Consider the following 16,261-nt stretch of genomic DNA (forward strand, 5'->3'; position numbering starts at 1 on the left):
GATGTGGGGAGTGAAGGAGAGTGCGGAGTCCAGGGTGACACCCAGACAGCGGGCTTGAGAGGTAGGGCGAATGGTAGTGTGGTTAACAGTGACATGCACATCTGGGAGGTTCATGGATGGCTGGGGTGGGAGGATCAAATCCATCGAATAATGGAATCATGTGGAATTATATATCAAAGTTTAATTAAGGGTCACTCACTGGCCTCTAGCATACAGGCCTGTGGAATGTCTCTTTGATTTTTATAGTTTTACGACCGGGTGATGTTCTGGCTTAGCTATAGTGTCCCTCTTCGAAGTAGGAGCCAGGAATGTAAAGTGACTCTGTCATCATGGTTTATTGACCACTCTCTAGGGCAGAATAAACCCCACACCATTTCCTCTAGTGTGTGGCTGGCTCAGACATGCAGAATATTTTCTTGTTTTTCAAGTGAGGCCAGGAGCCTAAAGAGGCACTCTACATCACACCTTCATGCACATTTTCATGTGATTGCGCAAATGGTGCTCGCAAAATAGTGACACAAGGCACATACTGTATAGGAACATGCTATCTTCAATTAACCTTCACTCTCTAACAATAGACAGAGATTTGTTCCCATAAAAAAGTATCTTTATTACATTCACATACATGTAAAATGGTCACAGCTCATTCATAGAATCATTTATGAGATAATCTTGTCAAAACATAAAACAGATGACAGCAGTGCATACTGACTGGAACAGCAGGACAGCATAAGAATGGCCAAGGCCTGGCAGCCATGATGGAACAGAGGGGGAGGGGTGTTACATAGAACAGGGTTATAATCAGCAGTATAATTTCTGTACATTACCTTCCTCTCCCTCTCTTCCCAGCCATATGATATAATATCTGGAATGCAGCAAGCCATCTGTGGAGCTACTGGGCTTATTTATACACTAAATCCTAGCTGCCATGTTTCCAGTTACCCATAATCCACCTGTGAGTCACATGAGTCTTACATCCGCCACCAGAATCCACATGGCTTCCGGCTGCAAATGAGTGCATTTATCCTTCTCTGTTTAGAAATGTAACAGCTCAGGCAGCTGCAGACAGTTATTCTCACATTGCTAAGGTAATGCACGTTATTAACGAGCATTACTGTTAGTAGCGTGCGTTACCTTAGCAACAGTCATGGTAGTCGAGTACCGCGGTTTGGCCTTAAAGTGCAATTGGCAGTACACAGTTAGGGTAATGTTGCCAGGCGACGTCAAAGCACAGCAATATTACCATGGTTTCCTGCATCAGACACATAGGGCTCTATTCACAAAACTTCTCATAAATGACTTATTTATCACCTAATTGATAAAATTAACCTTTCGGCACATTTACAAGCAAAATAATCACTAAAACCGTAACATCTGCAAGATCCGCCCTTTCCTGACCTCTGCCACCACCATACTCCTCATCCATGCCTTCATAATTTCCCGCCTTGACTACTGCAATGCCCTGCTGTCTGGTCTCAATATGACCCGAATTGCCCCACTGCAGTCCGTCATGAATGTGACAGCCATAATTATCCACTCCTCCCATCGCTCCATCACGGCGGCTCCCCTCTGTGAATCCCTCCACTGGCTTCCTATCCAGTCCAGAATCAGATTCAAGATACTGTGTCTGCCCACAAAACCTGCACAACCTACATTTCCGATCTTACTCAGAGGTACACACCTAGCCGCTCACTCCACTCCTCTAATGAACTTTGTCTCAATGCCCCCCGCATCACCCAACCCCATGCACGGCTCCAGGACTTCTCAAGAGCTGCTCCAACACTATGGAACCTATTCACCCACCTCCATTCCTGTAAACCCATCCTATGGATCTGAGTGAACTCTTGAGTGAACTCGACTTGCCTAATCTCCATGCTCCCATCCAGTGACTGACTAAGCGTTACCTTGTACTCATACTGTGCTGTGTGATCTGGTTTGCATGTATTCCTGTATTGTCTTATTGCTGTATGTAACCCCTAAATATTGTCTGTAACCTTAACTAATGTCCAGCGCTGTGTAATATGTTTGGCGCTTTATAAATACAAAAAAAAAAAAAAATAATAAATACAAGTAAGTTGTTCCTGATTACCTTCATTTAAAAATGACTTTTCTTTTTGCTCTTTGGGAGCTTAAAAAAGTAACACAGATTAGCTTAAAACAGAGGAAAACAGGTGAAAAAGCTTTGTGAATCATGTCTAATGTCTTCTTTTGCACAGAAAGATTTCCCACACTCAGGCCTAGTGCACACCGAGCTTTTTTGCAGCATTTCGCAAACTGCTTCCGCCTGTGAAAACGCTTGGCTAATGTATTTCAATGGGATGGTGCACACCAGCGGTTTGAGGATTTTAGTAAACCGCAAACGTGGGTCCTGCAGCACTTTAGCGGTTTGCAGATGCATTTCTGCCTCAATGTAAAGTATAGCAAAAGCTCAAACTGCTCTGAAAAACTCTAGATCAGAGCAGTTTTCCAGGCGTTTTTGTTACAGTAGCTGTTCAGTAACAGCTTTACTGTAACAATTTTAGAAATATGCTACACAAAAACGCTCCAAAAAACGCTAGGCATGTTTAGAAAATGTCTCTAAACATGCCTAGAATCGCTCTGAAATCTGCTGCAAAAACCTCTAGCATTTTGCAGATCTGCTAGAGGTTTTTGGTGTGCACTGGACCTTAGAGAATTTAAAAAGATGCTCAGCTGTGTCACTTTTTCATGTGAAAGTAGGTGTCCTGTTTGAGAAAAGCATTTCCCACATTCTATGCATGAAAAGGATGTTCTCTGGTGTATTTGTGGCTCAACTTTACAACCAATACTTTACCCACACTCTAAACATGAAAATGGGTGCTCACCAGTGACTTCTCTGGCGAACTAGGTTTGCTTTCTGAGACAAACATTTCCCGGTCTCTGAACATGGAAAGGGTCGCTCACCTGTGTGTTTACCAATGTCTTAGAAAATAACATTTATCACTAAAACCCTTCCCACACTCTGAAAAAGATAAAGCAAAGATGCCCATGTGACTTATCTGTTGTTTTAAATATAAAAGAAGCCTTCTTATACATTTCCCAGAATCTGAACATGAAAACAGCTGCTTGTCTGTGTGACTTTTCTCAACAAAAGACCAGGTTTGCTTTCTATGCAAAACATTTACCACAATCTGAACATGAAAAAGGCCGCTCCCCTGTGTGAAATCTCTGGTGTCTCAGAAGTTCACATTTATCACTAAAACCTTTCCCACACACAGATCAAGAGAAAAGATGCATGCCTGTGTGACTACTGTGGTGTCTAAGCAAGTCTTGTTTCTAAATTGAAATTTCCCTTACTCTGTACATGAGAATGTATGCTCCCTGTGTGAAGTCTCATGTGTCTAAGAAGATTTCCTTTCATACTGAAACCTTTACCACACTCAGTACATGAGAATGGGAGTTTACCTGTGTGAAATCTCTGGTGTTTAAGAAGCTCTCCTTTCCTAACAAAACCTTTCCCACACTCTGAACATGAGAATGGACGTTCCCCTGTGTGAGATCTCTGGTGTATAAGAAGGTTTCCTCTCTTAACAAAACCTTTCCCACACTCTGAGCATGAGAATGGGCGCTCGATTGTGTGAGTTCTCTGGTGCATAACAAGGCTTCCTTTGTAAGTATAACATTTCCCACACTCTGAGCATGAGAATGGGCGCTCACTTGTGTGAGTTCTCTGGTGCATAACAAGGCTTCCTTTGTAAGTATAACATTTCCCACACTCTGAACATGAAAACCGCTCACCTGTGTGGCTTGTCTGGTGTCTATGAAGCTCTGATTTGGTATTATAACCTTTCCCACATTCTGAACATGATAAAGGATAGAGTCCTGTGTGACTTGTCTGGTGTCTACGAAGACTAACTTTCTGAATAAAACTTTTTCCACACTCTGAACATGAAAACAGCTGCTCCTCTGTGTGGCTTGTCCGGTGTCTAAGAAGGTCTTTTTTGTCATTAAAACATTTCCCACACACAGAGCATGATAATGGATGGATGTCTTTGTGACTTCTCTGGTGTCTAAGATAGGTTGTTTTATAATTAAAACCTTCCCCACACTCTGAACATGAGAAAAGATGGACACCTCTGTGACGTGTCTGATGTGACAACAGTGCTGTATTCCTTGGATGGAGATGTCCCTCCGAAGAGTTCCCAACATCGTGTCCATCTGGAGGGAAATTACATTTTCTTTAGAAACTGAATTTCTAATTAGTAGCACCTTCACAAATCTATGGAATGCAAATGGGTCAATATAATATAATCCCAACATGAAAGTAGCAGCCACTTGCTAAGACAAAGTACCAGTACATCACAATAAACTGAATCACAGTGCAAGTATACTGAGCATAATTTTACATTAAGTAAAGGAGATGGACCTTTCATATGGTGTACAGTATCTCCTCCTTATTTGTTGGTACTATGATGTTATACTGCGGAATGGAGATGGGCCTTTCATATGGTGTACTGTATCTCCTCCTCATTTGTTGGTGCTATGATGTTATACTGAGGAATGGAGATGGGCCTTTCATATGGTGTACAGTATCTCCTCCTCATTTGTTAGTGCTATGATGTTATACTGAGGAATGGAGATGGGCCTTTCATATGGTGTACAGTATCTCCTCCTCATTTCTTGGTGCTATGATGTTATACTGAGGAATGTAGATGGACCTTTCATATGGTGTACAGTATCCCCTCCTCATTTGTTGGTGATATGATGTTATACTGAGGGATGGAGATGGGTCTTTCATATGGTGTACAGTATCTCCTCCTCATGTGTTGGTACTATGATGTTACACTGAGGAATGGAGATGGGCCTTTCATATGGTGTACAGTATCTCCTCCTCATTTGTTGGTGCTATGATGTTATACTGAGGAATAGAGATGGGCCTTTCATATGGTGTACAGTATCTCCTCCTCATTTGTTGGTGATATGATGTTATACTGAGGAATGGAGATGGGCCTTTCATATGGTGTACAGTATCTCCTCATCATTTGTTGGTGCTATGATGTTATACTAAGGAATGGAGACAGGCCTTTCATATGGTGTACAGTATCCCCTCCTCGTTTGTTGGTACGATGATGTTATACTGAGGAATGGGGATGGACCTTTCATATGGTGTACAGTATCCCCTCCTCATTTGTTGGTACTATGATGTTATACTGAGGAATGGGGATGGACCTTTCATATGGTGTACAGTATCCCCTCCTCATTTGTTGGCACTATGATGTTATACTGGGGAATGGAGATGGGCCTTTCATATGGTGTACAGTATCTCCTCCTCATTTGTTGGTACTATGATGTTATACTGAGGAATGGAGATAGGCCTTTCATATGATGTACAGTATCTCCTCCTCATTTGTTGGTACCATAATGTTATACTGAGGAATGGAGATGGGCCTTTCATATGGTGTACAGTATCTCCTCCTCATGTGTTGGTACTATAATGTTATACTGAGGAATGGAGATGGGCCTTTCATATGATATACAGTATCGCCTCCTCATTTGTTGGCACTATGATGTTATGCTGAGGAATGGAGATGGGCCTTTCATATGGTGTACAGTATCTCCTCCTCATGTGTTGGTACTATAATGTTATACTGAGGAATGGAGATGGGCCTTTCATATGATATACAGTATCGCCTCCTCATTTGTTGGCACTATGATGTTATGCTGAGGAATGGAGATGGGCCTTTCATATGGTGTACAGTATCTCCTCCTCATTTGTTGGCACTATGATGTTATACTGAGGAATGGAGACAGGCCTTTCATATGGTGTACAGTATCCCCTCCTCGTTTGTTGGTACGATGATGTTATACTGAGGAATGGGGATGGACCTTTCATATGGTGTACAGTATCCCCTCCTCATTTGTTGGCACTATGATATTATACTGAGGAATGGAGATGGACCTTTCATATGGTGTACAGTATCCCCTCCTCATTTGTTGGTACTAAGATGTCAGATTCTATTGGCCTCCGAAGAATCAAGGCTCACCCCATTGAGAAACGGTCGTAAGGCCGCGCACCCACTGGCACCCACAGCCATCTCCCCCACCTCAGCAGCAGCACAATAAGTACCACATTTGTTCATTTGAACTCTTTTTGATGTTGTATTATCCATTGTTATATCTGTACAACTGCTGATTTCTAATTAAACAACAGTGCCAGACCCCCTTTTTCGTCTTTGGAATCCATGTACAAATACTGATGAGAAAAGAGTAGAGAGGTGGCTGGCACACAATGCTGGCTACCATTCAGCAATCTGTCCACTGGGATCGTGATGTGCTCCAAACAGTGACAAACTTGATAAGCAGAAAGAGACAGAAAGCGCTGGGCACCAAGACGTCTGCTACCAGTGAAAATGTATTGGACAGGTACAGGTACAAGGTTTAGGCAAAGGGGGGGGTAGGTCTAACAGCCGTTTCATGGATAACCCTCTTCTTCAGAGACCCTGTTACCTTGCTCAAATCCCCCTTAAATAAATACATCTATGTAGTAGATTCACTCAACCACCGCTGGATGCGTTCAAACACGCCCATGGACTCGCCGTGCGCTCGGTCCCGATAAACCACGCCCCTTCCGGGTACGTCATCTGGCTTCACTGAGCCAATCAGGTACCTAGGCTTACGCCCAATCAGTGCGCAGACCGGTTTGTCACATGAGTGGGTCACGTGGGTGGTTGCTCGAAACGCCAGGAGAGGTTACTTGGTTACCGCTGCCTCTACCCAGCAGGCACTTTGCGGTTCACACAGTTTGCGGATAATTCTCTGTTTTACCCTATCTTGGCATCACTCGTTACGGGGTTATTGAGCCTGCAGAACAATTATAAACAATAGCACTAGTGTCAATAACATTTAAAAACCACATAAACAAAGCATAAGATTAAAAACAACTATTCCGTTTTGACTGTCATAAAAACAACATATTGGCAATAGTTCAGCCATAATTCAGCAAGACGATAATGCAAGGGTCTTAATGTCACCCTGAAGTAAAGAGTACTATAATATAAGGTCCTAGTAATTTGAAACCCGTCACATTTTTGCATATAATCTGAAAGTTGCCCATCCAGATCCCCATACATGGTAGATCGGGATTGGATCGTTTTGCAAAAAAAATTTTTTTTTTCCTCAATACGGTTCCAAAAAGCAATACAATTTGTTCCTTTCATTCAGACCTACTCTCCCACAGGCTTTAAAACGTGAGATAAGTTTTGCCTCCCCCTGTCTCAGTAATTTTACCCGATCTCCTCCTCTATGGGGGATATCTACTGTTTTTAAGCCCAAGAATCGTAGAGAGCCCAAAGTCCCTCCATGTTCCTCATGCATATGGGCTATCAAGCGTCCTGCACCTCTTTTTGTTTTCAGCGAATCCACATGTAGTTGGAACCTAGTGCAGAGCGGCTGGGCTGTCATGCCTATATAGAAGCGATCACAGGGGCACAACATGGCAGACATGACAAAGGTTGATCGACAGTAGATAAAGTCTTTAATGCAAATTATTCCGCCTCCCAGGGTAACTTCCTTCCCTGGTACAAAGTGGGCACAATGATTACAGTTACCACACTTATAATCACCCACTGGTCCAGCCCCCGTCAGCCAATCTTTTTTTTGCTTTTGCACCCTGAACTCACTCCTAACCAGCATGTTCCCAATTGTATTTGCTCTGCGAAAGGTTACAAGGGGCTTTTCTTGCAGTATTTGTCCCAATCCAGAGTTTCCTTTTAGGTCACCCCAATTTTTTCGAATTGAGGTGCAAATACTTTTGGCCCTCGGGGAAAAATCAAATACAAAGGGGACGTTTCCCCTCTGGGTCACATCTGTGGCCTTCATCTTTTTCTTTTTGGGGTTTCTTCTCCCCCTTTTCCCCCCCTTTTCAATCAAGTCTGCCCTTGATCTCAAATTGGCTTTCTTAAAGGCCTGAACTACTAGGGACATAGGATAGCCTCTTGCCAGAAATCTTAAGCCCAAGTCGTAACTTTGTTTGAGAAAATCCTCCTCTTTGCTGTTGTTACGTTTAGGGTGAACGAATTGGCTGTAGGGGATTGAATCCAACACATGCCTAGGGTGAAAGCTGGAATACAGTAACATGCTATTTGTTGCAGTCTGTTTACGAACGCCCTTGCTAAATAATTGCCCTCCCTCTGAGAACAATGTGAGGTCTAGAAACTCAATGCTGTTCCCACTTCACACACCTGTAAATTTCATGTTAAGAGTATTGATGTTTATCCAATTCAGAAAAGATTCAAAACACTCTCTTGTACCCTTCCATATTACCAGGACATCGTCCATATAACGAAACCAACAGCAAATGGCGTGGCGATGGGGGTTGTTATCCTGAAAAATGTGGTCTCGCTCCCACACCGCCAAAAAATATTTGCAAGGGTTGGTGCCACCGAAGTCCCCATCGCCACGCCAGAGGCCTGTCTGTACCCCTTGTCACTGAAAAGGAAGACATTGTAAGATAGAATGAAATACAGACATTCAGCAATGTAACTAGCCCATTCCTTATCCTTGTTTTGGTCAACCAGAAACTTCTCGATTACCTGCACCCCCAGGTTTTGGGGGATTCGGGTGTACAGGCTTTCTACATCGATTGACACCAAGGAGTAGCCTTCCTGCCAGTCCAGGAGTGGTAGCCTCTTTAACACATCCAAAGTGTCCGCCAGGTAGGAGGGGATCTCCTAGAAAAATGGATGTAGTACATAGTCCAAATACTTTAACAGAGGTTCTGTCAGTGAGCCTCTGGCGGACACAATTGGACGGCCAGGCGGCCTATCCATGTTTTGATGGACTTTTGGCAGGAAGTACCATACTGGCTTTTTCGGAGAGGGGGGTAATAACCCATCTCCTATTTTTTTGGACAGCCACCCCGTTCCTGCTCCTTTCTCAACAAGGATTGTAACAGTGTTTTATATTGCTGTATAGGGTCTTTAGGGAGTATTTCATAGAATATGTTGTCCCCCTCTAATTGTCTCATTGCCTCTTCCATGTAGTACTGCTGGGACATGATCACTAAGTTACTCCCCTTGTCCCCCTTTTTTTATTATTAGTCCCGAATTTTGTTTCAACCAATTCAGGGCGGATAGTTCAACTGGGGTCAGGTTGGGCTTTTCCTCTGGGTAAATCAATGCCCGTAAATCCTCCTAAACCTTCAAGTCAAATTTCTCCACTGCTGACCCCGGGGGGCTGAGGAATTCCCTGGTGGACTTACATGGTCTAAAGGGGTTTCGTAGATCATCAACGGTATCTGGTCCAGTCTCGTCAGATGCAATTCCTTCTTCCCACAGTGACATCAAAGTGTTCAAATTGGACAAATCTTCTCCTGTCATCTCCATATTTGGAAAGAACCCCAGTGCTCCTGATTGGTCTGTAGGGATTGGAGTGTCTCTTTTCCAGGTAGTTTGCTGTACGGCTATGTTTATTCTCCTCACAGCACAATACAAATCTACCTCGAATTGTAAGGGGTCAAAAGGTACAGCGAGGGCAAAATTGAGGCCTTTTGCTAGGAGACTCTGGCAACCTTCAGGCAATGCTACCCCTGAGAGATTTATAACCTGGAGGAAACCATCTAAACCTACACTCAAACAATCCGAAGGAGAACAACTATGTGTAGAGGTCCCTTTAGGAGGAGGATCATGCGAGGAGGGAGGAACCGGAGGAAAGGCACAGGAGAAACTAGTGACCTGGAGGAAGTACACCCGTGGCAGGGGGTATCACAAGAGACAGTACTAGAAATATGTGAGTCTGATAGCCTCCAGGTTCTAAATCTCTCAGGAGTAGCATTGCCTGAAGGTTGCCAGTGTCTCCTAGCAAAAGGCCTCAATTTTACCCTCAATGCACCCTTTGACCCCTTCCGATTCGAGGTAGATCTGTATTGAGCTGTGAGGAGAATAAACATAGCCGTACAGCAAACTACCTGGAAAAGAGACACTCCAATCCCTATGGACCAATCAGGAGCACTGTTTTTTTTTTCCAAATATGGAGATGACAGGAGAAGATTTGTCCAATTTGAACACTTTGATGTCACTGTGGGAAGAAGGAATTGCATCTGACGAGACTGGACCAGATACCATTGATGATCTTCGAGACCGCTTTAGACCATGTAAGTCCACCAGGGAATTCCTCAGCCCCCCGGGTTCAGCAGTGGAGAAATTTGACTTGAAGGTTTAGGAGGATTTACGGACATTGATTTACCCAGAGGAAAAGCCTAACCTGACCCCAGTTGAACTGTCCGCCCTGAATAGGTTGAAACAAAATTCGGGACTAATAATAAAAAAGGCGGACAAGGGGGGTAACTTAGTGATCATGTCCCGGCAGTACTACATGGAAGAGGCAATGAGACAATTAGAGGGGGACAACCTATTCTATGAAATACTCCCTAAAGACCCTATACAGCAATATAAAACACTGTTACAATCCTTGTTGGGAAAGGAGGAGGAACGGGGTGGCTGTCCAAAAAAATAGGAGATGGGTTATTACCCCCTCTCCGAAAACGCCAGTGTGGTACTTCCTGCCAAAAGTCCATCAAAACAGGGAGAAGCCGCCTGGCCGTCCAATTGTGTCCGCTAGAGGCTCACTGACAGAACCTCTGTCAAAGTATTTGGACTATGTACTATGTCCATTTTTGAAAGAGATCCCCTCCTACCTGGCGGACACTTTGGATGTGTTAAAGAGGCTACCACTCCTGGACTGGCAGGAAGGCTACTCCTTGGTGTCAATCGATGTAGAAAGCCTGTACACCCGAATCCCCCAAAACCTGGGGGTGCAGGTAATCGAGAAGTTTCTGGTTGACCTAAACAAGGATAAGGAATGGGCTAGTTACATTGCTGAATGTCTGTATTTCATTCTATCTCACAATGCCTTCATTTTCAGTGACAAGTGGTATAGACAGGCCTCTGGCGTGGCGATGGGGACTTCGGTGGCACTAACCCTTGCAAATATTTTTTGGCGGTGTGGGAGCGAGACCACATTTTTCAGGATAACAAGCCCCATCGCCACGCCATTTGCTGTTGGTTTCGTTATATGGACGATGTCCTGGTAATATGGAAGAGTACAAGAGAGTGTTTTGAATCTTTTCTGAATTGGATAAACATCAATACTTTTAACATGAAATTTACAGGTGTGTGGGGTGGGAACAGCATTGAGTTTCTAGACCTCACATTGTTCTCAGAGGGAGGGCAATTATTTAGCAAGGGCGTTCGTAAACAGACTGCAACAGATAGCATGTTACTGTATTCCAGCTTTCACCCTAGGCATGTGTTGGATTCAATCCCCTACAGCCAATTTGTTCGCCTTAAACGTAACAACAGCAAAGAGGAGGATTTTCTCAAACAAAGTTATGACCTGGGCTTAAAGAGAACCCGAGGTGGGTTTGAAGAATATTATCTGCATACAGAGGCTGGATCTGCCTATACAGCCCAGCCTCTGTTGCTATCCCAAACCCCCCTAAGGTCCCCCTGCACTCTGCAATCCCTCATAAATCACAGCCACGCTGCTGACAAACAGCTTGTCAGAGCTGGCTGTGTTTATCTCTATAGTGTCAGTCTGCTGCTCTCCCCGCCTCCTGCAGAACTCCAGTCCCCGCCTGCATCCCTTCCCTCCCTGCTGATTGGAGGGAAGGGACGGGGGCAGGGACCGGAGCTATGCAGGAGGCAGGGGAGCAGCTGAGACTGACACTACAGATGTAAACACAGCCTCACACCACGGCTGTGATTTATGAGGGATTGCAGAGTGCAGGGGGACCTTAGTGGGGTTTGGGATAGCAACAGAGGCGGGGCTGTATAGGCAGATCCAGCCTCTGTATGCAGATAATATTCTTTAAAAACACCTCGGGTTCTCTTTAAGATTTCTGGCAAGAGGCTATCCTATGTCCCTAGTAGTTCAGGCCTTTAAGAAAGCCAATTTGAGATCAAGGGCAGACTTGATTGAAAAGGGGGGAAAAAGGGCGAGAAAAAAAACCCAAAAAGAAAAAGATGAAGGCCACAGATGTGACCCAGAGGGGAAACGTCCCCTTTGTATTTGATTTTTCCCCGACAGCCAAAAGTATTTGCACCTCAATTCAAAACAAAAATTTGTCGTGACCTAAAAGGAGCCTCTGGATTGGGACAAATACTGCAAGAAAAACCCCTTGTAACCTTTTGCAGAGCAAATACAATTGGGAACATGCTGGTTAGGAGTGAGTTCAGGGAGCAAAAGCAAAAAAAAGATTGGCTGACGGGGGCTGGACCAGTGGGTGATTATAAGTGTGGTAACTGTAATCATTGTGCCCACTTTGTACCAGAGAAGGAAGTTACCCTGGGAGGCGGAATAATTTGCATTAAAGACTTTATCCACTGTCGATCAACCTTTGTCGTGTTTGCCATGTTGTGCCCCTGTGATCGCTTCTATATAGGCATGACAACCCAGCAGCTCTGCACTAGGTTCCAACTACATGTGGATTCGCTGAAAACAAAAAAAGGTGCAGGACTCTTGATAGCCCATATGCATGAGGAACATGGAGGGACTTTGGGCTCTCTACGATTCTTGGGCTTAAAAACAGTAGATATACTCCATAGAGGAGTTTGGGAAAAATTACTGAGACAGGGGGAGGCAAAACTTATCTCACGTTTTAAAGCCTGTGGAAGAGTAGGTCTGAATGAAAGGAACAAATTGTATTGCTTTTTGGAACCGTATTGAGGAAAAAAAAATATTTTTTGCAAAACGATCCAATCCCGATCTACCATGTATGGGGATCTGGATGGGTAACTTTCAGATTATATGCAAAAATGTGACAGGTTGCAAATTACTAGGACCTTATATTATGGTACTCTTTACTTCAGGGTGACATTAAGACCCTTGCACTATCGTCTTGCTGAATTATGGCTGAACTATTGCCAATATGTTGTTTTTATGACAGTCAAAACAGAATAGTTGTTTTTAATCTTACGGTTTGTTTATGTGGTTTTTAAATGTTATTGACACTGGTGCTTTTGTGACTGCAATCGTTATCTGCACGATTTAATTGGTACGCTTGCTGCATACATTGCTACTAAGATTGTTTAATATAAATTTAAGTAGTTCAGCAGTGTTAGTAAATTCCCATATTACATTTGTGAATCCTTTGTGTTCCGGCCCAGTGAGCAGTAATTATTTATTGCAGCAGGCCTGGTTTTTGGTAGCCACTCCCATCCTCAGCTGAACTGTTTTCCCAATTTCTAATTGAGAATCACTTCCAATTCAGCCATGGCAGCTACCATACCTATTTAAGCGCTGGAGCTTGGTCACTCGTGGCCTAGGTCACTTGTGCCATTTATTCCAAAGTGCTTTACAACTTACCAAGAATTTACCAAGAATTCACCCAGGAATTCAAACAGGATTCAACAGCCACAGGACTCTGCGGGAAACAACTACTCTGCATCCACAACTGCCTCCAATGCTGTTGCTAAAAATGCCACTGCTGGACATATGTTGCACGGCCAAGTAGACTCTGCTTCTTTACACCGGTTTGCTTGCACTAACTGCATACTAATTTAAACTGTTTAGTGGTTGGAAACTTCCTGGTTATAATCAGAGACCATTACCATGTTTACTGCACTTTTTCCTATGTTCTGCCTGTCTGCAAACATCTACAAGTTGCATTGCAATATGCATCCTCCCAATGTACCACACTCCATATTCATTTCACCTGCTCTGCTTTCCTCACCTTACTCAGCTTCTCATGAGCTGTTAGCTCTCCTGAAATCTCTCTCTCCCTCCAGCAGCTCAAAAACCTCACAAACATTTAAATCCCATTCACATTTGCTTACTCTCTCCCTCCTACTCTTACTTGCAGCTGGTGATATATCACCCAATCCTGGGCCACAGCCTGCTGCCAGACAAGCATCCCCTGCTGACCTGCTTCATACACTTCACAGCCCTCTGTCCACAAATAACCTCAACACCCATCCTCGCTCCAACCTTATTTCCATCCATCCCACCCACAAACACATACTCCCCCTACCCTGCGGTTTTGTGGAATGCCAGATCCGTCCGCAACAAACTTACAGCAGTCCACGACCTCTTCCTCTCCAAATCCCTCACCATCCTCGCACTCACTGAGACATGGCTCACCCCCTCTGACTCTGCCGCAGAGGCTGCCCTCTCCTACGGGGGGCTTCACCTCAGTCACACCCCCAGACCAGACAACAGGACCGGGGGAGGGGTGGGTCTGCTCCTCTCCCCATCCTGCACCTTCCGTGTCCTCACACCACCTACCTCTCTACAATTCACATCATTTGAGGCCCACACCATCCGCCTCGACCACCCCCTCCCTACCATTGTTGCGGTCTTATACCGCCCTCCGGGCTCCACCCCACAATTTCTCGATGACCTTGCCTCCTGGCTCCCTCACATCCTCTCCTCTGACCTCCCCACCATCATCCTTGGGGATTTCAATATTCCCATCAATGAAGCCCAGAGCTCCACTGTGACCCGACTACTCACCATTGCCAACTCACTTGGATTAGTACAACACGCCAACACCCCCACTCACACTGCAGGTCACACTCTCGACCATATATTTACTAAATCCACCACCATTGCAGACCTTGACATCGCACCCTTTCCACCCTCAGACCATCACCTTCTCACCTTCAACCTCCTCACGGAAGGCACCTCCAAATTAGCCACCCACCCACCTAGTCGATGGCAGCGAGACCTACGCAAGCTCAACCCTAGTGTCCTTACTGACCCCCTCCATGCCCTCTCCTCCACTCTCCCCACCCTAACCTGTCCTAATCTTGCTGCAGCTCAGTATCGCCAAACTCTCTCATCAGCCTTAGAGAAAGCTGCTCCACCAATATTTCGCCGCAACTGACCCCCTAACCCCCAGCCCTGGCGCACTACCCATACTCGCATCCTCCAGAGGAAAACATGAGCCACTGAACGGAAATGGAGAAAAACTAGACTTAACCAGGATTTCCTACAGTACAAGACCAACCTGCTGCAGTTCCACACTGCCCTTGCTCATGCGAAGCAGGAATACTTTACCAAGCTCATCGGAGCACAAGCTTCCAACCCCCGGCGTCTTTTTGCCACCTTCAACTCCCTGCTTAAACCCACCCCCCCACACTCCGTTTCCTCCCTCTCTGCCACAGATTTAGCCACCCACTTCACCAACAAAATTGTCTCCATCCGCCAGGAAATCTCCAATGTTCACCTCCCACCCCCTCCCAACCAGCTCCTCCTCCACCCTATCCTCCCCTCACATCCTTCACTCCTACTACCACTGAGGAAGTCGACCACCTACTGCAGACTTCCCATACCACTACTTCCCCCTTTGACCCTATCCCTTCTGATTTACTCCAGCCTCACTTCACGGAATTGGCCCCAGTCCTCACTACCCTGTTCAACCTCTCCCTATCCACAGGCACCTTCCCCACAGACTTCAAGCAGGCCACTGTACTACCCCTGCTCAAGAAACCCTCACTCGACCCCTCGCTACCCTCCAACTACCGTCCTATCTCCCTCCTCCCCTTTGCCTCAAAACTCCTTGAGCGTCTGGTTCACAAACGCCTGACCCAGTACCTCAATGCCAACTCACTGCTAGACCCACTCCAATCTGGATTTCGGCCTGCCCAATCAACCGAAACTGCTCTCACCAAAGTGGTCAACGAACATGCCTTAGCTAAAGCTGAAGGTACATACTCCATTCTCCTTCTCCTTGACCTGTCAGCAGCTTTTGACACAGTAGATCATCCCCTACTCCTCCAGTCCCTCCAGTCCTTGGGCATTCACGATCTCGCCCTGTCCTGGCTTTCATCCTACCTCTCCAACCGCTCCTTCACGACCGCCTTCAATGAGTCCTCCTCCACCCCCAACCACCTCTAGGTGGGAGTCCCCCAAGGTTCGGTCCTTGGCCCCCTACTGTTCACCCTATACACATCCTCCATTGGCAAGGTTATCTCCTCCATGGGTTTTAACTATCATCTGTATGCAGATGACACCCAGATCTACCTCCACACCCCTGACATATCCACCACTACCATGGACAAGGTCTCCTCCTGCCAATCAGCCATCTCCTCCTGGATGTCCGCTAGGTTCCTGAAACTAAATCTAGACAAAACAGAATTTATGATCTTCCCACCCCGGCCACCTACGAACCTCCCAGATGTGCATGTCACCGTTAACCACACTACCATTCGCCCTACCTCTCAAGCCCGCTGTCTGGGTGTCACCCTGGACTCCGCACTCTCCTTTACTTCCCACATCCAAAACCTCACAAAGTCCTGCAACTTCC

General features: G+C 45.4%; 1 protein-coding gene across 1 annotated transcript in view; it reads right to left on the reverse strand.

The window, feature by feature from the left end:
- The window catches only part of LOC137535044 (zinc finger protein 300-like), a 30,388-nt gene continuing 14,127 nt past the window's right edge, over positions 1-16,261 (reverse strand). The window contains exon 7 of the mRNA XM_068256808.1: positions 1-4,176. Coding sequence (XP_068112909.1) covers positions 3,278-4,176 — 899 coding nt within the window. The 3' untranslated portion in view covers positions 1-3,277. The remainder of the gene's footprint in view (positions 4,177-16,261) is intronic.

This window comes from Hyperolius riggenbachi, chromosome 10, assembly GCF_040937935.1.
Source record: "Hyperolius riggenbachi isolate aHypRig1 chromosome 10, aHypRig1.pri, whole genome shotgun sequence".
Taxonomy (NCBI): Eukaryota; Metazoa; Chordata; class Amphibia; order Anura; family Hyperoliidae; genus Hyperolius; species Hyperolius riggenbachi.